This window comes from Asparagus officinalis, chromosome 5 (genome assembly GCF_001876935.1).
Source record: "Asparagus officinalis chromosome 5, Aspof.V1, whole genome shotgun sequence".
Classification (NCBI taxonomy): Eukaryota; Viridiplantae; Streptophyta; class Magnoliopsida; order Asparagales; family Asparagaceae; genus Asparagus; species Asparagus officinalis.
Window position 1 is genome coordinate 105,706,274 of NC_033798.1, and position 27,676 is coordinate 105,733,949.

At 37.5% G+C, this 27,676-nt stretch overlaps 1 protein-coding gene across 1 annotated transcript in view; it reads right to left on the reverse strand.

Annotated features, from left to right (window-relative positions):
- Positions 1-3,685, reverse strand: part of LOC109840517 (cytochrome c oxidase subunit 6b-2-like) — a 6,876-nt gene extending 3,191 nt beyond the window's left edge. Inside the window, exon 1 of the mRNA XM_020409184.1 lies at positions 3,536-3,685. Within this exon, the coding sequence (XP_020264773.1) occupies positions 3,536-3,544 (9 nt within the window). The 5' untranslated portion in view covers positions 3,545-3,685. The remainder of the gene's footprint in view (positions 1-3,535) is intronic.

Consider the following 27,676-nt stretch of genomic DNA (forward strand, 5'->3'; position numbering starts at 1 on the left):
AGAAGGTTAAAGTTTAGGGGGGTTTGTGATACATCCCAAAGTTCAGGAGGGTTATGTGACATAAACAAAGTTTAAGGGGCTTTATGTGCAACACCCCCAAAAGTTCGGGGGGTTAAGTGAAATTAGCCCTTTCTAATTTTACCATATTTCATTGTATAAAGGTCATTTTTTTAAAAAGTTCATTGGAATGGTTGCCACTGACCTTGCATCGTTCTTACACAATATCCATAATAGCACATATATCCAATTACTTTTTCATTTTTGGCAAAAGAAATGAAATCAAATCATGGAATCAGATGAATGCCAATATTATTCAAACACAATTCTCATAAAATTGAATAGAATAATATCATCCAACAGAGTAAGAGCCTGGTACTTAATCATGGTACATTAAGGAACAAGTAACAAAAAGATAAATTAAAATGTACAGATTTTATTCCCCCAACTATACATGATTAAATTCAACTGCATATTCAAGCGTAAAGCAACACTTACAAAAGGAGAAGCTAATGGAAAATCTAGGCGAGAGAAAGAGGAGGGGATGACATTTCCCATTTGCTATGATTTGCTATATTCCCTTCATAACATTTTAATCCGTCTTTTACACTAAGGGTCCGTTCGGTTGGCAAAAAAAAGCATGGAAATTAAAGATAAGGAAACCTATTTCCTATAATAGGTTGATTTCTTGTGTTTGATTCACTTTAGGGCTTGTTTGGTTATTTCCTAAAAAACCAAGAAATAGAAATGAAAACAAAGAAAACTCAAAAAGTACAATTTCATCAATTTCCATCCATAAAACTCACCCACAATATCTAATAAAATATTATTTTTATCCAACAACTCATCCACCACATCTAATAAAATATTATTTTCATCCAACAACTCATCCACCACATCTAATAAAATATTATTTTCATCCACAACATCACTCAACTCATCTCATCTCATCATTTCAAATCACTCACAGCATCCAATAAGATGGTAATAACTCATCTCATCTCATTAACATTTTATTTCCACCCATTTCCTCCCAAAAAACTAGAAAAACAATTTTCTTAAGTGTGGGTAACATCATCCAATAATATAATGACAACTCATCTCATCACATCTATTTTCTTATTTTGAAGTATGAACCAAACAAAAGAAAACAACCTATTACAATAAATAGGTTTCTTATAATTCATTTCCTTATTTTTTTCGCCAACCAAATAACATCAAAACAAGTTTTCTTAAAAAATCACTCACATCATCCTATAATAAGGTGACAACTCATCTCATCTCATCTCCATTTCTTTGATTTCCTTCTTTTTTTAGCAAACCAAACACTCCCAAAACAATTCTTCTTAGAAATAGTTTTCCATTTCTTTGATTTCCGACTTTTTTTAGACAAACAAACAGACCCTTGACACCAGCCATCAAATCCACAACACCACGAGCTTTTAGACCTATTAAGATTTTAAAATCACATGGATTCAGATTACAGTTTACAAATCTTGAGTAAGTTAGGGCTTGTTTGGATTTGGAGGGGGTGAAGGGAAGTTAGGGGAACCTAGGGGAAGTTAAGTTAAGGGAAGGGAATTTCTAAAACTTGTTTGGGAAACAAGTAAGGTGAATCAAGGGGAAGTTATTTCACCCTGTTTGGAAAGTGTAATAACGGGAAGGAAAGGGAAGGGAATGTATATAAATTGACATAAATACCCACATATTATTAAGTTATATTGTTGTTAGAAATTAAATATCAAATATGCATCTATTGCTATATATTATTATTGTCATCATCTCCTTCCACATTGTATATCCACAATCAACACAAATCAGATAAATATGAAAAAATTTGGAGTATAGTTGGAATAAAAAATAATAACCAATATATTCATCGATGAGACTACAAAATAATACAAAGCTTATTTTCACTCTTCTTTTGCAAATATACCCAGTTAGCAGAGCAACGACCAACTAAATGATGAAATTCAAATACCTACACGAACACAAAACAACTATAACACTTGTCATTCAAGCTGCAAAAATCCCTAATTTTGAACGGTCTTTTACAAATTTTATTGCTCTATCAAATAAGCTCAGTTTGGATGATACAAGGTAAATTCATCAACAAAAATTAAAAAATAAATTGTGTTTATTAATACTATCCAGCATCAACCTCATTAACCAACATCCCCGTGAAAAATGTTCCAATGAAACATTACGGAGAAATAAAATAAAATCTTTTTTCCACAAAGTAGCTATTTATGCTCATATTCTCTCCACAGTTGACATAAGACCCCCTTCAAAGAAGGGAGGAAGAACAAAAGCTTCAACTGCTTTCACTCATTTCTTCAATTTCGTTAAGTTATCCAAGGCCAAGTCCTACAGGTTCAGTAACAGGAGAGAAAATCTTACCTTAAAAAATCAAAACCCTTGCTCAAACTAAGCGAGAGATTGAGGCGAGACAAGACGCGGAGGCGAGAAGACGCGGAGGCGAGATGAGACGCGGAGGAAGAAGAAATAGCGGAGGCGCTTGCAACAAGAGTTATACTGTGGGGTTTCTGTGAGCAAATTTTAGCCGTTGGATTTTGATCTTAGCTAGGGGTAAATATGTCTCTCTATATTTGTTGTATCCCTCCTCTTTACCTTCACCCCCATTACACCCTAAATTGGGAGGGAAGAAATCATGGTATTTTCTCACCTCCTTTCACCTCCCCTCACCCCTATTAACTTGCTACGTTTACTTCACAAATAAGGTTAAAAGTTACCCTTCCTTCCCCTCACCCCATTACCCTCAATCCAAACAGGGTCTTAGTTTATTTTAACCATTGCCAACAAAATCTCATCTTCAGATTACGAGCCTGTTTGAATTTGTAGGGGGTGAAGGGAAGTTAAGGGAAACTAGGTGAGAGAATGGAAGGAAATGGAAGGGAGTTCCCTTCCCCTTGGTTACACCCCAATTTGGGGGTAACAAATTTTATACTATTAGGGGGTGAACCAAGGAGAACTAGGGTGAATAATTTCACCTCCTAAATGTTCCCAAACAAGGTGAATGGAGGTGAATGGTTCCCCTAACTTCCCTTCACCCTCATTCCCCTCAATCCAAACAAGCCCTACAGCTTACAAATCCCTCATATAGTTTAAGCTAGATCCTTGTAATGTAAGAGTCAATATACAACCAAAAACATTGCCAAAATATACAAAGGAGCCTCCTTTTTCTATTTCGCAAAGCTAATAAACGAAGCCATATTACTATAATAATTCTAAAATCATATCCAAGATCCCTAATGTATGAATTTGAATCATAAGTATAATCGTCAAAAATGACGATCCATTCAAATAAAACACCAAAAAAAATCCCATTTTTCTAAGAAAAATTAAACTCAAGGATTGATGGGTGTCTCAAAAGATTAGATTTCTTCCCTCTTCTGACGTTAAATTACTAATGGACGGAGATCAATCAATTCGTAGATAAAAGGAAATTATTAGCAGATATATTATGTGAAAATTATAACGAAATTAATAGCCAAAATAAGAGAGGAAACAAAAATACCTCGGCCATTTGAAATTTTCAAAAGGGGAAGAATCGAAGATCCTAAAATGAGAACGCGGATTCGGGATTCCAGATGGAAACTGATTGCCGCTTTTACATGGAAAAGGGAAATTGATTATCTTGGGCCAACGGGCTACATTTGGGCTGGGCGAACACAACTTCTTGTTACTAATATTAATGTTCACACGCTTTCATGTTAATTAAATAAACTAGGAGGATTTTTTTTAATTCACTAAATTCATCACAACTAATAAAGCAGTAGCGTAGAAGTTAAATTTAGAATAATTACCAAATATATCTACTCGTCTAAATATTATTTAAATCTGATTGAAAAGGTCGTTTAATAGACATCAAATAATTTTTATCATTTATATATGAAAAAAAATTTAATATGAACATTCACATATAATATTGAATTTGGATCCTCTCCGTTATAAAAAAATTAGTGAAGAGACCACCACTTTTAATCTTAATTATTAATTATTTAATGGGTGATTGTGGTACGTTCTAAATCTAACACTTACAGTACTGTCATGTATTACAAGCATTCATAAATTGTACTAAAAAAATCATAACCACCCACTAGACAATCAATAGTTGTGATTAAGTGGGATCCAAACACTTCTGCTTATTGAATATTCATATAAAATTTCAACACAATATTTAGCCTTAATGATAGCTAGTTCACTGTAGATTACTTTTGATTGCTGACTGCAAAGTAAGAATAACGGATAATTCAAGATCCCTAGTTTAATATCACCATTATACTTAGGAAATGCGTAGCTACGCTTTATACCATAGAACTTCCATGTCCTTACTTTAAAAGGCCCAAATTCAATACTAATTTTTTAGAATGTTACTACATGCATCACAAAATAGCATATATGATCTTCCCATCATTAAACAAAGGGATATCACCCCATAACAATATCGTCCTAGTCCAAACATTCAATCTCACACATTTACCAACTTAATTTTAGAAAAGTACATATATAACAAACATCAAGTAACGTATCACGTACAGTACCAGCTAGTTACATATTCTTTGTCGTCAAATTATCTCACTAGTTTCAAACTCTGATGCTTAATTTAATGCACCTAAGTCCCCCACGCCCAAGTTGGATGCGGCTGAGCCCAATCCCTCATTCGAAGATCTAGATGCAGAACCATCAGACTCAGCATCAAGCGTCGAACTAGAGCTAGATCCAAAACCAGAACCAATATCTGAAGAAATATCGGATCCACCACTAGAGCCCGCGGAGCCCCCAGCTGCATCTGAGCCAAGATTCATCCTCACTGGCCGACCGTGTCCTGCGACCATGGACAGCGAGATTAGGGCAACAATGATCATTACTTTACTTGATGCCATTGATTTCAGAATTTTAGGAAACGTGGTATATGAGGTTTAGTACTTGTTGTACGTATATGAAAGAGTTAGGTGTGTATTTATAGGCAATTTAGTGTTATTGTTTTGTAGACGTTGTTGGAGGAGTTGAAGTTTGAATTTATTAGAAGCGGATGCGCGTATGGTGCACGATTTGCTGAATTGGTTTATTTAACAAAGTAAACGATGCTACTAATTAGAGCCTAATCCACTAGGCTTGATTGTTATTTAATCATCATGATAGTTAAATTATTTCTATGAGAATATGATGACAAACGTGCTTTCCTCGCATGTTGCGAAATTTCTTCGAAAGCTTCTTTACTGGGTTCGGATTTTCTACCCTATCAAAAAGTAACTGAGAGATCACTACTATATCATAATTGTTGATTTGTTTAATGAATGGTTCTGATTTGTCTTCGAGTGAAAATTAGATAAATCTGCAATTCATTGGGATATAGTAAAGGCAAGATTTAAAACGAATTATAATCACCCATCACACAAATCCATGATTAAAATATAGTAAACATTTTTCACTCATATATTATAATATTTGTTAGGAATTTTAAGAAGATTAATCTGGGTAATTAAACATTAAACAAATAATGGCACCAATAAAAATACTACAAGCAAGCAAACACCAAGATTTAACGTGGTTCGGCAAATCGTGTCTACATTCACGGGGCAATCCAGAGAGTAATATTTCACTATCAATCGAGAGTACAATCCCTCAAAGTTACACCCGAACTTGAGGATCAAACCACAAGAGACAAATACAGTGTTACCTCTAGAGCACCAAAACTCTAAGATCCGTCTCACCACAAATCTCTAATGCCCATAGAGAAATCAACACCGTACCCTCGACGGCGTCATTATTCTGAAGACAACGGCTTTTAAATCACTGCAATCGAACAACCGAGATATCCGGAATCTCAATTTTTTTTTCTCTCTCTCCTTTTGAAATCCGCGAGGTTCCTCTACAGTAATTCTCGGATTACTGTTTATGCGGGAAAAAATTCCAGGGTGATGGATATCATGTGCCCAATTCCTAATAATTAGTTAAGTAACTACAATAATTTTGAAATATTTAGCAAATAATAAACAGTAAAACCATTCAAAACTTTATTCATATATATTTGATGTACAGTATGTGAACACGTGATTGTGGGACCCCCCAAGGCAAAGCATTTACGTGTGAAGTGAACTCGTGAACGAAGACTTGAAGGCCCACGAAGCCCACCCGATATTTCCAAGTCACCGTGCTTATAAATGCAGCCGAAAAGATCACCTAGGGTTGCGTGCATAGAGGGTAGGCGGCTGCAGCAAAAGGGTTCGGTGCAGGAGATTTTGTTTTCTTTGGTGACTGCGGAACAGAGGCGCAGAGCAAGGCTTAGTTTTGTGCGGCTGCAGTTGAGGAGATTTTGTGTAGTCTCTTTTAGGTTTTTTGTGCATCCCTTTGAGAGATATTTGTGAGGGATTTGTGAGTTTGTTTAAGGGTTTAGATTGAGAGTGATTATAAACCCTAGTTGTATTCTCTCCCTCTATTAGTATATCTCCCCCCTCCTTGCCCCGTGGACGTAGGCAATTTGCCGAACCACGTAAAATTGGTTGTACTGTTTTGTGTGATTTGTAATAGCTTTTAGGATCCCTCGACAGGTCAGTCCTAGAACTGATAAGAGGAAGAGCCGATATCTCACTTGGTTGAGATATCCGCTTCAGATTCTTGTCTCCTTGGTGAGACGGGAATTCTTATTGCGATCTGACTTTCTTGTTGTGCTGCCGAAGTGCTGCCGAAATTTCCGCTGCGCGCAACAAGTGGTATCAGAGCCCAGATTTCAGATCTAGGGTTTTTCGGTGGAGGAAGATTCTTGTGTGAAGCTTCGTTCTTGGAGTTCTAGGCTTCGGTGGAGATAGCATTAGGAGTGGCCGTTGGAGATTTCGCTTTCCTCGTGTGGATAGGAGATCTATTTGGAATCCGATCTAGGGTTCAGTTGGGTGGTTCCTAATTCTATCAAATTTGTTCTTTCTCTACAATTTGGAGTTAGTTCGCAATGGGAGAAGAAGGTGAAAGCAGCAAATCGATGGCGAGTACAATACAAGTTGGTTTTCAGAACACGATTGGGGTGACGTCTGCGATGAAGATGTGAGAAATTCTCAACAATAAGTACCTTACGAAGAGTGTTGAGAACCGGTTGCACTTGCTGCGTAGGTTATTCAGATTCCAGATGTCCAGAGGCACCTCGCTTGCGGCTCATGTGAACAACTACACTAAGTTGTTGTCGGACATGGCGAATGTTGATGAGAAGATATCGGATGAGTACAAGACGAATATTTTGTTGGGCTCCTTACCGGATGAGGAGTATGATACCTTCGTGCTCACTTTGTTGAACGGGAGATCTTCTATCAGCTATAGTGAAGTGACTAACGCTTTGACGAACTACGATTTGAGGAGGAAGGATAAGGAGACTTCCCGCGCTAGTACTTCAGGAGAGGCCTTGTCGACAAGAGGTAGAAGCCCATATCCGAAAGGTGGTAACAGAGGGAGGTCAAAGTCTAGAGGCCGCCACCAATTAACAAAGAACCAATGTGCATTCTGCAAGGAGCAGGGACATTGGAAGAGAGACTGCCCGAAGCTCAAGGAGAAGGAGAATGGTAAGAAAAAGGGCCCGAAGGCCAATGAGGTGAATATTGCGAAAGGCGATGATTCCGATGATTCGTGCTTTTCTCTACTGATTACTCCGGAGCTGAACCATGTGGATGCATCAGATTGGATGCTTGATTCCGGCGCTACTTTTCATGTGACCCCTAGGCGAGACTGGTTTGCATCTTTTGAGAAAGTCGACGGGGGCGTTGTTGTCATGGGAAATGATCAATCCTGTAGCGTTTGTGGGATAGGTACCGTCAATCCTGTGGCGTTTGTGGGATAGGTACCGTGCGGATTAGGATGCACGATGGAGTAGTCCGTGAGTTGAAGGAGGTGAGATTTGTTCCTCAACTGAAGAAAAATCTTATCTCAGTTGGAGCTTTGGAGGCGAAGGGATTCAAGGTGACTTTCGAAAACGCTGTAGCGAAGGTTACTAAGGGATCATTGGTGGTGATGAGGGGAGTCCGCAATCGGAATTTGTATTATCTGAAGGGAAGCACCGAGATTGGCCAGGTTGCTTCGGCTATTTCAGAAGCGGACATGAGCAGACTTTGGCACTATAGATTGGGGCACACAGGTGAAAAGTCACTGCAGGCATTGTGCAAGCAGGGGCTATTGAAGGGAGCCAAGAGTGGGAAGATTGAGTTCTGTGAGCACTGTGTTCTTGGCAAGAAGACGAAGGTGAAGTTCGGGACTGTCATTCATCAGACGAGGGGTATCCTGGACTATGTGCACACAGACGTTTGGGGTCCCACCAAGACTGCATCACTTGGTGGTCGACATTGGTTCGTCACTTTTGTAGATGACTATTCTAGGCGTTGTTGGGTGTACACCATGACGAAGAAGAGTGAAGTCCTAGATTTGTTTGTGGAGTGGAAGAAGAGATTGGAACTGCAGACTGGGAGAAAGATCAAGACGTTGCGATCCGACAACGGTGGTGAGTATACTTCTGACCCCTTTCAGCAGCTATGTCGAGACGAGGGCATAGAGAGACACTTCACAGTTAGTCATACACCGCAGCAAAATGGGGTGGCAGAGAGGTTGAATCGGTCTTTACTGGAGAAGATCCGATGCTTATTGTCGCAGAGTGGTTTGGAGAAGATCTTTTGGGCTGAGGCACTTACATATGCGAGCCACCTCATTAATAGGCTGCCTTCATCTGCGATTGAGGGGAAAACCCCTATGGAGATGTGGTCGGGAAAGCCAGCACATGACTATGACCAGCTCAAGGTATTCGGGTGCCCTGCATATTATCATGTTAGAACTGATAAATTGGAACCTCGAGCTAGGAAGACCATATTTGTAGGATTCAAGCGTGGTATCAAGGGATACAAGCTTTGGGATCCAGTGGATAAGAAGATTGTGCTGAGTAGAGACGTCACATTCGATGAGGTTTCTATCTTGAAGCTTCCCAGCTCTCATCAGGTGGAGAGCGACCCGACGGAGGAGATATCACAGGTGGTGGAGATCGATGCAGCTCCACATTGTCCAGATGGTACAGTATCCATGCAGGTGCCGACTGAGGTGACGCCAGGCGAGCACGACGATGACACGGAGGATACGAGTACAAATGTGCAGGATCAGGAACCGACGGCTCAGGTTCAGGATTCTATTGCGGCTAGGAGACAGAGGAGAAACATACAGATGCCAGCACGGTATGCCGACACAGTTGCGTATGCACTTCCGGTGGAGAGTATCGATGAGTTAGTGCCTACTACATTCAGAGAGGCCGAGCAGAGTTCGAAGGCTGATTCGTGGCAGGGGGGTATGCAGGGGGGGGGGGAATCTCTTCATAAGAACGATACATGGGAGCTTGTTGAGCTTCCAAAGGGGCGGAAGGCAATTGGTTGCAAGTGGGTATACACGAAGAAGGAGGGTATTGAGGGCACTCCATTGAGGTTCAAAGCTAGGTTAGTTGCGAAGGGCTATGCACAGGAGGAATGTATTGACTATAATGAGGTTTTCTCTCCGGTGGTGAAGCACTCTTCGATTTGGATTTTGCTAGCTTTGGTGGCACAGTACGGTTTGGAGTTAGATCAGTTGGATGTGAAGACATCATTTCTTCATGGTGATCTTGATGAAGAAGTATATATGACTCAGCCATTGGGATAACGAGCTGCAGGGAAAGATAAGTTGGTTTGCAGGTTGAAGAAATCGCTATACGGTTTGAAGTAGTCTCCTCGACAGTGGTATAGGCGATTCGATGGTTTTATGATTGGTCATTCGTACACTCGGAGCCAGTTTGATCCTTGCGTATATTTTCGCAAGTTAAAAGGAGGTGCGTACATTTATTTGTTGCTCTATGTCGATGACATGTTAGTTGCCTCTACTTCCAGGTCGGCTATAGATGAGTTGAAAGTTCAGCTTTCAAATGAGTTTGAGATGAAGGACTTGGGTGAGGCGAAGCGCATTCTAGGGATGGAGATCGGCAGAGACAAGAAGAAGGGCAGAATTTGTTTGACACAGGTGGCTTATTTGAAGAAGGTTCTACAGCGATTCCATGTTAGCATGGATACGAAGCCAGTTGGTGTACCTTTGGGAGCCCATTTGAAGCTTTCAGCTGGTCTTTCACCGAAGTCAGTTGAAGATCGTGAGTTGATGTCGAAGACTCCATATGCGAGCGCGGTTGGGAGCTTGATGTACGCGATGGTATGTACGAGGCCAGATTTGTCACAGGCGGTAAGCATGGTATCGAGATACATGCACGATCCAGGAGTGGGTCATTGGGACGCCGTGAAATGGATTTTGAGGTACATTCGAGGTACACTCAATGTTGGTTTAGTTTATGAGCGGGACACTACAGGTGGACAGCTATGCATTGGCTATGTTGATTCGGATTATGCTGGGGATTTGGATAAGCGCCGGTCTACGACGGGGTATGTGTTCACTTTGACCCGTGCGCCGGTGTGTTGGAGATGCACCTTACAGTCGACGATGGCTTTGTCTACGACGGAGGCAGAGTATATGGCAGTTACGGAGGCTGTGAAGGAGGCTATTTGGCTTCGAGGACTTTTGGAGGAACTTGGTATATCGCAGAGGTCCGTCACTATTCATTGTGATAGCATGAGTGCTATCTATTTGGCGTATATCACAGAGGTCCGTTACTATTCATTGTGATAGCATGAGTGCTATCTATTTGGCGAAGAATCAAGTTTTTCATGCGCGGACGAAGCACATTGATGTTCGTTATCACTTCGTTCGAGATGTTCTTGAAGATGGCGATGTGAAAATTGTAAAAGTCCACACGAAGGATAATCCGGCGGATATGCTCACTAAGGTGGTTCCGAGCAACAAGTTCGATCATTGTCGAAACTTGTTGTATATTCATGATTGTTGAGGCCGTTGGCGGCCATTTGGATGAACTACGTTCGGCTTGATTCCTTGGGCAAGAGGATACGTAGGCAGTCTTTCAGATGCAGCCGGTTTGGATTAGTTGATGGGGGTGAGATTGTTTGAGCTCTCCCACCCGATATTTCCAAGTCACCGTGCTTATAAATGCAGCCGAAAAGATCACCTAGGGTTGCGTGCATAGAGGGTAGGCGGCTGCAGCAAAAGGGTTCGGTGCAGGAGATTTTGTTTTCTTTGGTGACTGCGGAACAGAGGCACAGAGCAAGGCTTGGTTTTGTGCGGCTGCAGTTGAGGAGATTTTGTGTAGTCTCTTTTAGGTTTTTTGTGCATCCCTTTGAGAGATATTTGTGAGGGATTTGAGAGTTTGTTTGAGGGTTTAGATTGAGAGTGATTGTAAACCCTAGTTGTATTCTCTCCCTCTATTAGTAGATCTCCTCCCTCCTTGCCCCGTGGACGTAGGCAATTTGCCGAACCACGTAAAATTGGTTGTACTGTTTTTGTGTGATTTGTAATAGCTTTTAGGATCCCTCGACAGGTCAGTCCTAGAACTGATGAGAGGAAGAGCCGATATCTCACTTGGTTGAGATATCCGCTTCAGATTCTTATCTCCTTGGTGAGACGAGAATTCTTATTGCGATCTGACTTTCTTGTTGTGCTGCCGAAGTGCTGCCGAAATTTCCGCTGCGCGCAACACAGTAAATCATATCTAATATAGATTTTAGATAAAATGTCCACTTAGAAAATAGATGATATGACATCAATTTGAATGTAGTCATTTTTTCTCAATTGTGTAGAATAATTCTTATTAGCTAGTTATTAATTTATTTAAGCTTTTTGCAGTGGCAGAGAATTTGAGGGAAAATTTTTATTAATATCTTTTTGGTTGTCTAAAAAATTTTGGACTCTAGGAAACAAGAAGTGTTTGACCTTTTTTTCTTGCCAGAACTTCACGCAATTCTGTAAATAGACCACATTATTTATTTATAGAAAAAGAAAAAGTTGTAAGGGGGGACATAAGGTCGAAAACCCCATCATTGACATGACCTTCTTCCTTGTATGCGAGAGTTCAAATCTATCATCAAAGAAAGAAATGTTTGACTAGTCAATCTCTTACTAGATAAAGATAATTTTTCTAGCTTTCTTTATTTTTCTTTCAAGTAAAATACGAGTATGAACGATCATGTGACCGAGAAGAGTTTACCAATAATTTTGGCTAAAAAATCGTAGGTAGGGTCCGTAGGGAGGATTTCTTCAATTTGCTCCATTTTCAGGAGAAGTGAGAGCTTTTCCTGACTAATTCAGCTTTAGCATATTTCCCCCACCTAAATTTTTAAATAAAATAAATAATAATAATAATAATAATAATAATAATAATAGAAGAAGAAAAGAAAAGAAGAAGAAGCTTGGGCATAATCTGTATCGTACCTTCTTCTAAATATTGATAGATCAAAATTATTTATAGCAAAGAGAGATGTAATTTCATGGTGCAATAAACAATATAATTACAGATTTATTATGCATCAAATCAGGCACACTACACATAGCGAGTGTACATGACATGGTTAAGCAAAGCATAATTGTTCTATCATCTCAAGCCGTAACGCATAACATAACTAATTCAAACAACCACATGACTAATGTCCACTACCAGAGCCAAGCCAATTGCCCGGACCTAAATTAGGTGCTGAGTTCCAAACCGAGCCCTTGCTCGACCCACCTTGAGTCGACTCGACCCCTGGCATCGAACTCGAGCTTGAATTTGGTGATGCTGAGTCTGACGGCAAGCCTGAATTTGTATTCAAGTCTGCAGATGACTCCCCATTTTGACCCAAATCAAGGTTCATCCTCGTTGTCCTACTTTCTCCGGTGAGCAAGGCTAGAGACAAGGAGAAATATATGAGAGCGTATGCTATGACATTTTTGGATGCCATGCTAATTTAAGTTATTTAAGACTATCTATTGTATGCATTTTAGTGCGGAATGTTTGTGTATGTATAGGAAACAGGAAAGAGTTTGGAAAGAGGAAGATTGAACGTCCGTGTCCTGGACGGTAGATTATTGTTTACATGAGAGAGAGAGAGAGAGAGAGAGAGAGAGAGAGAATAATTGAACTGAAGAGGATATTAGCTAGAGAGCCCAACTTATTTTTAACTCTAGTTGTTATGATGATGATTTCTATGAGAATCTAAGGATAGTGATAGTCTATTTGGACATTTTGAGAGTGTTTGGATGCTTCTTTCCTGATTCATGTACATATGTGTCATTCAGGGTTGACTCTGTAATTTTAATATTCAGATGCGTCCGGTTTAAAGTTTACTAACACTGTGTTAACGTGTAGGCTAATAACGAAGGCTGTGACTTCTGACACTGAAATACTAGTATAACGTCGTTCATACAAGGTTAATGTTGTCGTACAATCTCTTTTATTTGAATAATGACAAACTCTTATTTACTATTGATATGTTTTGAAATGATATACTTTAAGTATAAACATGGACGAGCAGGATATGTGTGATGCCCATGAGTTCACATAAGGTTGTAGGTGAATCCAAGAATATCAAATCTGTAATGCACCAACACCGTGCAACAACATGTTTCACAATCACAGTTACTATCTCTCTAGTGGAATCAAACAACAGGTGTAGGTATAAAATAGGCAAAAGAATAATAAAGTAGTACAATGAGCAAGATAAGTACAGAATAGATGTCCAAATAATCATCATCATGGTCCAACTGAAATAGAATAAAATATTTCTGAAGCTGGAACAAATATAATATGTCTCAATACAAAGAGTCAAGTGAAATCCTAATAAGGCACTAAGCCTTTACAAAATAAAAACGCAACTCTAATGTCTGAAAACAAACATCTACTGTGGAGCTCCGAAATAGCTACTAATATAATGTAAAAGATGGAAGCTAAAATGCAACTTCATCAACCTGCGACTCTCCGTGCGCCTGACTCGCTGCCTGAAAAGATGGAAAACAACGAGCGTCAATGCGCTAGAGAGATCATCTCCACCACCCCCAGGGGGAAGGGGTAGGAGTGTATAAGAAAATACAAATTAGTATATATAGATATAAAATCATCTATACCACACTAAGTGGAAATTGGTATTTAAAAACTCACAACATGAGAATTAGTACGTCGAGCAAAATAATCCAAACAAGGAAACCCTCATGTATATACCATGTCTCAAATTGTGAATTGATAAATACCAATTCCAAACCTATGAATGAAAAATAACACATACCAGATGTACTACACCTCCTAACCTCAACCATGATGAGCCAATGTTAAATTATCGGACTACCCTTGGGTAGTTGACGCAGACATAAGGAAAATATCATACATCATAATCATCTCCATAGAACATGCCATATATGCCAAATATCCAAAATATACCCTACTCTCGGATAATGTAGCATAGGAGCAATAAAGCAAATTGTGTATATACATCTACATGAAATAATGATACTATTAGTTGTAAGGCCATCACAATATCATGTGTCTACCACCTTACTCAATCGTTCTGCGAAAATAGATAAATCACCCTATTCCGTATGATGCATAACATATGATCGTCAAGCAGAGTATAGACATATCCGTCCATTCCGAAAATACCACAATTATCCTAGAGTGTGGTCCATTTGCGGTCTCATTTGCGGTAAACTAACCAACTCTAAGTGTAGTCTATCCGCGGTCTCATTACGGTATACTAACTAACCCACTAAGCATCCACAACTGATGTAATATGCATTTCATGTGTCATTCTAACACTATCATCTTAAACATGTGTTACGCATCTCAACGATTCATATGTAAACTCAAATAGAGACATATATCAAATGTTCGTGCACGTAACTCGATGTGCGGATCCAAGTCTCATGTTCACAAACACCTCAGGTGTTAAATAAATAACAAACAACATGTAAACAACGTTAGTCGACCGAGAAAATCCCTCGGTCAAACAACTGTTGTGCAAAAACATGCGCATGCACAAAACTGTTGGTTGGTCGACCGCCGCCTATGCGACGGTTGACCGGCCAGAGGCAAATCGCCTGCTTCCTGCAGGTTTGCTCGAGTGTCATGTTTTTAGTTCAAACTCATCTAAATTGATGTAAAACATGTAGAAAACATTATAAACCTTTATTTAACATTAGTGAAGTTCATCTAACCACATGAACAATAATTTTCATATTAAAAGCTACGCACAAATCCTAAACATGTTCAAAAGCATCAAAACATCGTAAAAACCATCAAAGCTCAGTTAAATCTCATGTTTAATTACTTCCAGATCTTAATCTAGCTCAGAGAATTTGTTTGAAATCTTTTAAACACAAGATCAAATCTTTATATCATATATTATAAAGGAATTGTTTTAATACACAGAATAGTGTTTTAGGCTCAATAAGTCCACATCAAAACTGATAAAAATCAATTAAAAAGGGGTGTAGGGTTAGCAGAAATGACACTCACCTAAAATTTCTGTTGAAAAACCTGAAGGTGCAAACCCAAACCAGATTCCTTAGCCACACGCCAACGATCTCACCCTCACGTCATAATTTGCTTCTCAAAGCACTCGAACTCATAAGAATTGGATCTAGGATGTATGAGGGGAGATGGTGGTTGCTAGGGTTCAGAAGAAAAAAAAAATAAAAGATGTGAAAATTTTGTGAAAAAAAGGTATATAAACATCCATGTGAACCTGGGCCTCAAAAGACCTGAAACCAACTGCAACTGGGAAATCTGGCAATTTGTCCGTCGGTCGACCTGGCATGGGTCGCCGGTCGACCGGCCATTGGGTTCTCCTGTTGTGCATGTTTTGTGTTCGTGCATGTTTTTAACTCGATTCTCTCACATATACGAACCTGTTTGATCTCAAATCATTTGCTATCATACTCATTTATTATTTAATGATATTTATCACAATAAAATTCACTTATCACAATTAGTCACTGTAGGCTGTCTAAAAATCACAATAGATAGTTGATCCCCATCAAGCCCCGACAATGGAAGTTACAATCAGATGACTTTCTAATCACTGCATCCGCAACTCTACAACCGCTACGAACACGACATCATCTCTAAGATGATTGATCTTGATGGCTGTGACAACAGCATGACTAATATTATATTAGCAACTATTAGAGATGCTGATGAGCAGTGTAATGATTTCAGAAATAAAAGGTTGGACTTAGCTGGTGAGTTGCTTGGTAGAGAGCTGTGGGCAAATATTCGTCTAAAAATCACTATGGATGATTGATTCCCGTCAAGTTTCAACAATGAAAGCTATAATCAAATAGCTTTCGTGCCGACAAACGAAGGTTGCAAATAGGAGACTTTTCACACAGGTCGAGAAGAGTTACAATTCAACGACGCTTCCGACAGCTGACGAAAACTCTATTCAGTGACCTTCACAATCAACAGTGAGAGTTACAATCTGACGACTCTCATATCCTATAACAGGCAAAGATCAATAAGCAGTAGCCTTTGCAGTGTTATAATGGACGAGGTTACAAGTCAACAACCTCTCTCAAACGCAGAACTCACTTCTGCGTTTCTCAAATTCAAAACGCAAGGTCCACATCTGCGTTTCCCAAATTCAAAACGCAGACGAACTGTGCGTTCTCCAACAGACGTCCAACTCTGCAATACAGAGTTAAAACACAAAACGCACGAACTGTGCGTTCTTCGGTAAACACTCAACACTGCGTCCCAAATCCAGGACGCAGAGTTAAGAACTCGACACACGAGCGGCCTGTGCGTCTCAAATCTCTGACAGAGATTTAACTCTGCGTCTCAAGCCTTGGACGCAGAGTTAAGGCCCAGAACGCCAACTGGGGCGTTTTGACTTGTTCAAACACAAGCCGAACGGCCTCAAAATCGTTATCCCACGTTCTGAGGGATTTTTGCCCACTTAGGAGCGGATTTAGGGGTTGGTTACACCCCTAATCCCCCTATAAATAACCGACTTACTCAATTGAGTAAGGGGTTGACGTGTGCTGACATAAAAACCACATAAGGTTAACAAATCTTAGCAACTTAACCGCACGGAGGAGGAGATCTCTCTGAAGATCAACAAACTACCTAGTAGTTAGTCCATCAAATCAAAGGGGATCCCTTCATCAGCGGCAAATCAACTTGGCTATTAACCGAATCTTCGGTTCTAACAACTCTGTTACAGAGTTTCAACTCGCTCTGAGTTCTAAAACTCATTTAAGAGTTCATAATTAAGCTTGCAACGCAAGTTAATTACATCAAACTAGTTATTCGGTTCTCAACAACTCTCTTCAGAGTTTTCAACTCGTTCTGAGTTCATTAAACTTGTTAAGAGTTCTAAACCGAATTCATCACACAAGTCAATTATTCCCGTGAGATAGGACGGTCGGATCGTCAACGGAGAGCAAGTTCGACACAAGCAATCGAAGGAGGCACTCCATCGCTACCAAGAAGAACCCAGTTTTAAACAAAGGGGAGAATCAAATTTATTCTCCTCTCTTTTGTAATCGGAATCCAAATTGTAATTGATTTTGAGAGAATACAATTCAATTTTTCTTTCATTGTCTTTTTACATCAAATTTTCCACAAACAGTCACATATAAATCTCAATTTTTACAGGGTTTTACAATACGGTTTGAATGATAGTGATAGTCTACTTGGACATTTTGAGCGTGTTTGGATGCTTCTTTCCTGATTCATGTACATATGTGTGATTCAGGGTTGACTCTTTAACATCCATATTCAGATGCATGGAGTTTAAAGTTTACTAACAGTATGCTATCGGGTAGACTAATAACTAAGGATGTGACTTCTAACACTGAAATGTTGTTAGATCGTTGTTCCTACGAGGTTGCTGGAACATTGTGCGTATAATATTTTTTATTTGAATAATAATAAACTCTTATTTACTATTGATACGTTCTGTAAGATGATATATTTTAGATATAAATAGATACGAGAAAGATACGGTTTGAAACAATGTAAAAATCAACACGAACATTGATTTCAACTTTTGAACCATTGATGGTCAAGGCAACCATTGATAGTCAAGCATTTCACTGATGGGTATAGGAATGATAATCACATTTTATTACAATTTTATACCCTCATTATCTATTTTATATGAATAAATATGCCACTAATAATTGCTTTTATCTTTAAATACAGGTTAATGAAGAATAAATCTAAAAATCTCATCTCTCATCGAAGGCCCTTGATTTAATGAAGAAATGAAGCAAAAGAGAAATCAAGAAGCCCATTGGAAAATCAAATTGCTAATTTATCCAAAAACCCAAAGCAAAAGAATCAAGCCATGAAGAAATGAAGCCCATGAAGCCAAATAAATTCTTTCAATATTCAATGAAGTGTTAAAGCCCAAAATGTCAAGAAAATATCCAAAGGCCCAAGCCCAAAACAAACACAAGAAAGAAGTTCGGACAGAAATTGGAGAAAGGCTGACATCGAATCGATGCCAGCATCGATGCCAGCATTGATACCCCTATCGATGCTGGTATCGATATGACGTACAGTTTGTTACGAATTAAGGGCTGAAATTTATTGTTTTTGGATAAGATTTTAATCCAATGGCTCTCATTCACTGATGTTTACTATAAATAAGGGTAGAGAGAGAGGGGTTAAGGGTATGAAAATTTTTATAACTTTATTTGGAGAGGAGGGTTACTCTTAATTGAGAAGACCTTCCAAATTTGTAACTTTTGTTACAATTAATAAAAAAAAAAATTCTCCACTTCAAACCTTCTTCTCTTTGTTGGATGATGATGATGGAGATGAAGAAAAGTTTAAAGGTTTGCTTTTCTTTTATTTTATTTTCCTATTTTATTTCTTTTTAGTAAGTTCTTTATTATTGCTTATTAGTTAGATTTACATTCATACTTGTAGTGTAGATTTATTTTCTTATCTTTTTATTTCTTTTTATACTTTAATTTGTAGAGTAGATTTATTTTTATGCATTTAATTTTTGTAATTTATTTTGTAGTTTAGATTTTAATTCTTTGTAGTTAGATTTATTTTTTTTGTTCATAGTTTAGATTTTTATTTTTTTTATTTTTGTAATTAGTTCTTTTTCTTCTTGCTCTTATTTCTTAAGATGTGGAATTAATTCTTGTAAGAATCTTAGGATTGTATGAAACTAGTCTAATTTCCTTTATATTGTATGAATTATTCTCTTCCACTTAAAATATTCATGTTTAGGATAATCAACTAGAGAACTAATTGGTAGAAGAAGAATTTGATAATCTATGCTTATCTTAAATGGTTTGATAGGTTATGCTTATGAATTCTAGGATTACTATGTTGTTGTTATTCTTATCATGAATTGTAATTTTGACTTAGATGATAATTTGATAGGTTATACTTTCCTTAAATGGTTTGATAGTCTATGCTTAATAAATCTAAGTTAAAATATGATAAAATGAGAATAGTTTGTATTTTATAATTGAGATTAGCTAGTGGATTCAATTCTAGATCACTCATATCTTTAATTGAATCCTCCATCTTTTGTTTTCTTGATTTTTCTCTTTTTATTCTTTCTTTTTATTTTATTCTTTGATTCTTTCTTCTCTCCTCTAAAATTCAATTTATTGTTACTTGCATATATTCAAAACAATCACTCATCATATCTCACTCCATAATTACACTTATTCTTTAATCCTATTTTTGTCACGCACAAAACATAAGAACCAATTCTAATAATCTCTTGACTTAAAATCGCCTTCCTCGTAGGATCGATAACTTTTTATACTATAACTTGATCAATTGTGCACTTACAATTTTGGTATATAATTATACCGCATTAAGTTTTTGGCGTCGTTACCGGGGAACGGTGCTAAGTAGGATTTTATTATTTTGGTTCTTTAACTTATGTGTTTTCTTGTGAAGGAACCACTTGGAGCTTGAAAATCTTGGATTGAAGATCAAGAACTTAGAGAATTGTTTTCGGGTAAATCTTCTTTCTAGCGTTTTTAATTCCACCCTTTTTAGTTAGCTTCACAATTAGAGATAATTAGGATTTAAAAAAAAAGATTTTATTTTTGTTGATCATAATAAAATCCATCTTTCACTTGGATATTAACTAACAAGATAATAAACTCAAACAATGTTCCCCCTTTAAAATCCATCTTTCACTTGGATATTAACTAACAAGATAATAAACTCAAACAATGTTCCCCCTTCTCATAGTTGTTTGATTGTTAACCCTAATAAAAAAATATAAAGATTTTCTTTTTACCATCCTTGTTAGTCATTTTTAATTTCTAGGGTTGTATTTCATATAGTTTGTAGGAATTCTCCAAAGTGATTGTAGCACTTGATTTGGCACATACTTAAAATATTCTTAAGGGCAAAACCCCATAAACAAGATAAGGTAAGGGATTTCATCATCATTTCCTTAGCCCATAAATCACTAATTCCTCACTTCACAAACCCAAACCTCCTAAAACTCAATAGACGTTGGCCCTTAAGGATTCGACCTCAATAAGGAACAAGAAATCCTTAAGTGAACCGGTTCAAGTTTTTTTAGATTAGTTGGTGTCTAAGGTAAGGTTTAGGGGTAGCGTAAAGCGCTCCGCAAGGAACGATATACTTAATTGATCTTTGATCACCTTCTAGTACTATCCTTACCTGACTAACTACCCGGGTAAAACTTTAATCTTTTTACTTTAGGAGTTTTTGGTTAGGAGCTGGTCTAGTTGAGTTAGGCTAAACCCTAGAATTAGAGTGATTGAAAAGTGATTGCTTTGATTTGTTTTAGTTAGGATTTTTCTTTATCCTTTTCTTCTCATTAAAAAAGCTAATTTTCTTTCTTTCCTTTAAAAAAATTATTATAAAAAGAAGTTGTTTTGATGTATGCAAACTTGGGTTAGGGATAATTCTCATCGTTTAATCCGTGTTGAACCAATCCAAGAAATGGCAAATCAACCCGTTTTCCAGGATGTGTTATCCCACCAGAAATACAATTTCATCTTGCATAAGGATCCCCGAAGCAAATGGAGCAAATTTTGAGCTTAGACCGCATTACATAAACATGTTTCCCAAATTCCTAGGAAATAAAACAGAAGATGCATATATTTTTATCTCGGAATTTGAGGAAGTGTGTATTATGATTAAAATGAGAGAATTAACCAAAGATACGATTAAGCTTAGATTTATTCCATTTGCTCTTAAGGATAAAGCTAAAAAATGGTTGTACAGCTTACCGACAAATTCCATCTCAACTTGTGATGAATTTGTCACTGTTTTTCTTAAGAAATTTTTCCCTATTCATAAAACGATAAAGCTTAGGAACAACATTCAAAACTTCAAAATTATCTCAAGAGAGCCATTCTAGAAATATTTTGACCGATTCAAAGATCTTCTAATCCAATGTCCTTATCATGGTCTAGAGAAATGGCAATTATGCCAAGTCATATATGAAGGATTGGACTATTCTTCAAAAACATCTTTAGAATCGATGTGTTAGGGAGATTTTATGAGGAAAAACACCGACAAAGCTTAGAAATTTCTAGAGAGTCTACCTGAGAAAACAATGCAATGGGAACACTGTGATGACAGGGTTTCATCAGTTCCCCAATCTAAGTCTAGTGGTCTTTTCTTGGAGTCAAACATTGCTTCTGAAGCAAAGATGGCAATAATTTTACGAAGGTTAGAAGCCTTAGAAGTTAAGGAACGAGCTCCAGCTCAAATCAATCATGTTTCTGCCCCGTGTTGTCATAACTATCAGTCTCCTACTCACATTTCATAGGAATGTCCTCACCTAGGAAATAATAATGCTTTAGAACAGATGAACGCTGCATTCCAGCATCCTCGAAATGATCCATTTTCTCCAACCTACAATCCAGGTTGGAGAAATCATCCTAACTTTGTATGGAATCAAGGAAATTCTCCCGGAAATCAAAACTTCATTCCCACGTCAAACCCACAATTCCCTAGGGGAAATACACTTCCATTCAACGCACCAAATAATTTTTAACAAGCTAACCTAGTTTTTCCAACCCAACATCCTCATCCTCACCAGCCTACAAATCCTTCAAATTCTGATCATGACAAACGTTTGAGTGTCTTAGAAAAGGGTTTAAAATCTATGATCAAAGCTTCTACACAAACTATCAACATGTTGACCTAATCATCCACTACTCTAAATTCCTTTATGCAAACAACCGGCCAAGTGCTCAACTTGAACACTCAAGCCATAGCCCAGTTAGAAACCCAACTTGGGCAACTAGCCACTGCCGTGAGCGAAAGAGAGAAAGGAAAATTCCCAAGTCAACCTGTTGCAAACCCTAAAGACAATGGATCCAGTTCCAACAATCTAGCCCAATTGAATGCAGTTCACACTCTGAGATCTGGAAAACAAATAGACAATCAAGTTAGAATACCACCGGATCAAACCCCTTCTCCCATCCAACACATTCCTTCCGATGACCAAAACGCTGAACATGAGATTGAGCCTGACCTAGATAGGTATAGGCCTGTTGCCCCATTTCCAGATAGACTCAAACCTAGGAAAAACTCCCCGTAGGTTAAGAAAATCCTAGAAACTTTTAAACAGGTCAAGATCAACATCCCTCTCCTAGATGCAATCAAACAAATCCCCTCTTATGCAAAGTTCTTGAAGGACTTATGCACTAAGAAAAGAACCACCAATGTCCCCAAGAAAGTCTTCTTAGCTACCAACCTCAGTGAAATTTTTTCGAAACCCATGCCATTAAAATATAAGGACCCTGGTTGTCCCACAATTCTATGTGTCATAGGTAACACTCACATTGATAAGGTACTTCTAGACTTGGGAGCTAGTGTCAACCTCCTTCCTTATCAGTCTATCAACTGCTAGGTGTAGGAGAACTTAAATAGACAAGATGCACTCTACAATTAGCTAATAGATCCGTGAAAATTCCCAAAGGAGAGGTAGAGGATGTTCTGATCAAGATTGGAGAGTTTATTTTCCCTATTGATTTTATTATCTTGGAAACACAGCCCGTTTCTAATCTTAAAAGTCAAATCCCCGTCATTCTAGGAAGACCGTTCATAGCCACCTCAAATGCTTTGATCAATTATAGAACCTGTCAAATGAAACTATCTTTTGGGAACATGACTGTTGACCTTAATATTTTCAACTTAGGGAGACAACCTAGTGATCCATCTGATCAACCCATGAAAGTGAATTCCATTCAGGGAATATCCAGTGAGCAACAAGAGAGAGAGTGTGAGTTAGATTCAAGTGCATCTGACTTAATGTTTGTGGAGTCTTCTGATGACGAACTAGAGTTAGATTAGCTGGTCAATCATGTTTCTGTTGTTGGCTGGCAACGAGAACCTTTAAAGATAGAATCCCGAGTCCAGCTTCTCCCATCTGTGGAGGAACCCCCTAAGTTAGAGCTCAAACCTCTACCTGAAAATCTCCCGAGTCCAGCTTCTCCCATCTGTGGAGGAACCCCCTAAGTTAGAGCTCAAACCTCTACCTGAAAATCTAGAGTATGCCTTAAGTTAGAGCTCAAACCTCTACCTGAAAATCTAGAGTATGCCTACTTAGGGGAGAACGAGTTTTTACCTGTTATCATTTCTTCTGACCTGACTACCGGTCAAAAGGAAGCTCTCTTAGATGTTTTAAGAGAGAATAGGGAAGCCATTGAATAGACCATGGCTGATATCAAAGGGATTAGTCCAACCATTGTTCAACACCGAATCCATTTGATAGATGACGCCAAACCTACTAGAGATCCTCAACGTAGGTTAAACCCAGTGATAAAAGAAGTTGTTAGGAAAGATATTCTAAAATGTCTCGATCATGGGATCATTTATCCTATTTCTGATAGTTCATGGGTGAGTCCGGTCCAAGTTGTTTCAAAGAAAACTGGGATCACCATGATCCAAAATGAGGCTAATGAGCTGATTCCCACTCGAATCCAAACTAGATGGCGAGTTTGCATTGACCACCGAAAACTCAACTTAGCCAATCGGAAAGATCACTTCCCTCTTCCATTCATCTACCAAATGTTAGAGCGTTTAGCAGGACATGAGTTCTATTGTTTCCTAGATGGATATTCAGGTTACAATCAAATCCCTATCGCTCCCGAAGATCAGGAGAAAACCACCTTCACTTGCCCGTATGGAACATTCGCATACCGACGCATGCCTTTTGGCCTATGTAACGCATCAGCTACATTCCAACGCTGCATGATCAGTATTTTTTCTGACATGATAGAGAGATTCCTCGAAATTTTCATGGACGACTTTTCTATTTTTGGTGACACGTTTTCCCAATGTTTACATCATCTTAAACTGGTCCTAGGACAGTGTAGGGAGAAAAATCTGACTTTCAATTGGGAGAAATATCATTTCATAGTCAAACAAGGCATTGTCTTAGGACATGTAGTTTCCAATAGGGGAATCGAAGTGGACAAAGCTAAGGTAGATCTCATTTCCAATCTCCCTCCTCCCAAAACTATCAAAGATGTCAGATCGTTTCTTGGTCGTGCACGACGTTTCATCAAGGATTTTAGCAAAATTGCTAGACCCTTGACCAATCTCTTAGCTAAGGATACATCATTTGTCTTCTCTCCTAAATGCCTCAAAGCTTTCGAATTTCTAAAAAAAGAGCTGATCACAGCTCCTATCATTCATGCACCGGACTGGACCTTACCCTTTGAACTGATGTGTGATGCATCTGATTCTGCGATTGGTACTGTTTTAGGACAACGGTTTTATGGAAAACCACATGTGATCTACTATGCCAGTAGGACTCTGAATGATGCCTAGCAAAATTACTCTGTCACAGAAAAAGAGTTTTTAGCTGTAGTCTTTGCCTTAGAAAAATTCAGGTCCTACCTCATCGGTTCCTTAACCAAAGTTTTCACAGATCATGCCGCACTAAAGTATGTTTTGACCAAAAAGGATGCTAAGGCACGACTCATTAGATGGATTCTCCTACTTTAAGAGTTTGACATTCAAATTCTTGACAGAAGGGGAACAGAGAATCCCGTAGCAGATTATCTCTCTCGACTCCCAAATGCACCAACATCAACCGTCCCGATCAACTAACATTTTCCAGATGAACAACTCCTAGAAATACAATCGGTTCCATGGTTCGCTGACATTGTAAACTACAAAGTCATGAACCAGATCCCTTCTCATTGGTCCAAACAGGATAGATCCCGTTTTCTCTCTTAAGTAAAATACTTTTACTGGGATGATCCATATTTGTTCAAATACTGTCCTGATCAGATCTTTAGGAGGTGTATTCCCACTGAAAAAACTAGGAGTGTTCTATCCTTTTGTTATGAGCGAGCATGTGGGGGCCACTTTGGCCCAAGAAAAACAACTAAAAAAATTCTTCAATGCGGGCTATATTGGCCAACTCTTTTCAAGGATTCATATGACTTTTGCAAAACCTGTAACCGCGGTCAGCTTTTAGGGAAAGTCACTAGAAGAAATATGATGTCCTTACAACCCATCTTATCTATTGAACTTTTTGATCTGTGGGGTACCGATTTCATGGGACCATTTCTAAATTCTTTTGGAAATGTTTACATTCTAGTAGCCGTTGAATACATGTCAAAATGGGTTGAGGCGGTAGCTTGCAAAACTAATGACAACAATGTCGTTGTTAAGTTTTTGAAAGAGAACATTTTTGCACGGTTTGGAGTACCCCGAGCGATCATCAGTGATAACGGTACACATTTCTGTAACCGTTCTTTTGAGGCTTTGATGAGAAAATATTCAATCACATACAAATTGTCAACTCCTTATCACCCCCAAACCAGTGGACAAGTAGAGGTCTCAAATAGGCAGATCAAACAAATCTTAGAAAAAACAGTTAATCATAACAGAAAAGATTGGTCTGTAAAATTATGTGATGCTCTGTGGGCATATAGATCAGCTTTCAAGGCCAATTTGGGGATGTTACCATACAGACTGGTGTTTGGAAAAGCTTGTCACCTACCAATAGAGTTAGAGCATCGGGTAATATAGGCGATAAAACAGTTGAATTTTGACTCAAACTTAGCAAGTAAAAACAGATTGCGCCAAATAAATGAGTTGAAAGAAATTCGAAATGATGCATACATAAACTCAAAAATTTACAAAGAGAAAACCAAGATTTTTCATGATAAATCAATTTTACAAAAAATTTCTCTCCAGGACAAAAGTTTTATTGTACAATTCAAAATTACATCTTTTTCCTAGAAAATTAAGATCAAGATGGACAGGTCCATTTATTGTCAAACAAGTTTTTTCGCATGGGGCTATCGAGATAGAAAATCCTAAAAATGGTAATATTTTTAAAATAAATGGTCAACGTCTAAAACCATTTTTAGAATTTTCTACGCTCGGAGAGGAAGATGTGTTGGTTCTTCATGAACCACATTATCTGTAAAAAAATAATAATAAATAATAATAGTAATAATATAATTATAATTTTTTTCACTTATTTGATTTCTTCATCTTCATACTAACAGTAATTACAGATATTTATCATCATTGTTCTTGGTCGACTAAACAATTCTTATCTGCTTTACTTTGAGCATCAACGAATTTGCATTGCGGACAATGCAAAATTTAAGTGTGGGGGTGAGAATTAGTTATTTTTTTTAGTTACATTTTTTATCATTTTTTCCTTTTTCTTAAAAAAATTATAAAAATATTATCACTTGTCAAATTAATAGAGTTAAGTAATAATTAATCTAATTGATAGATTTTAAATTTTCTAATTCCTAGTTAGTGATATACTCAAGTTCACCTTTTATGATAACTCCAAATAAAATTCTTAAGAAATGATTTTTTAACTAGTATACTTTACTTAAGTCTTACCTTAGACTTTTAATTAAAAATAATAAAAGTTTTGCATGCTTAACTTAGAGTTGAAAATATTTTTTTCAAGTTATCTTGATTTACACATTTTTTTTCCAGACTATATATACTTACACACATATATATATTTAAAAAACTAACATTATAAAAGAAGAGTGCGAAAAATGGGCACCAAAAAGAAAAAAAAACTCTTAAATTCAAGGTGATTCTATCTTATAAAGCCTAAGTTGACTGAGTAATTAAACCCAATTAGTATCTCTATACTTAATGACCTAAGCCCAATTTGGTTGAGATTTATTAGCCCAAAACTCGTTAAATGATCACTTAGAAAGCCTGTTAAAATAGAAAACAATCACCAAGAATTAGAGAGTGAAGAATATATATATATCTATATATATATCTATATTTCTGAAAAAAAAACTCTTAAATTCAAGGTGATTCTATCTTATAAAGCCTAAGTTGACTGAGTAATTAAACCCAATTAGTATCTCTATACTTAATGACCTAAGCCCAATTTGGTTGAGATTTATTAGCCCAAAACTCGTTAAATGATCACTTAGAAAGCCTGTTAAAATAGAAAACAATCACCAAGAATTAGAGAGTGAAGAATATATATAACACTAATCATTTTTTTATATATATTGTTGTTTTGTATATATGGTCTTGAAAAATAATTTTTGATCAATAGACTTGAAAGTTATTTAAAACAAAGAGTTAGCATGTTCTTTTCAAAACTTTTAAATTAAATCTCTAAGATTTGACTTGGTTTTGTATTGCTATAATGAAAAAGATTTTCTAAGAGATTTACATTGGAGTTATATATAAAAACGTTTTCTTGATTATTAACTAGCTTCAATTAGAATGTCTAAATATATTAAAGAAAATTAGTTATTTACTGACTTATTTAACTTGGCAAGTTGACCAAATTTTGTGGATATATTTATT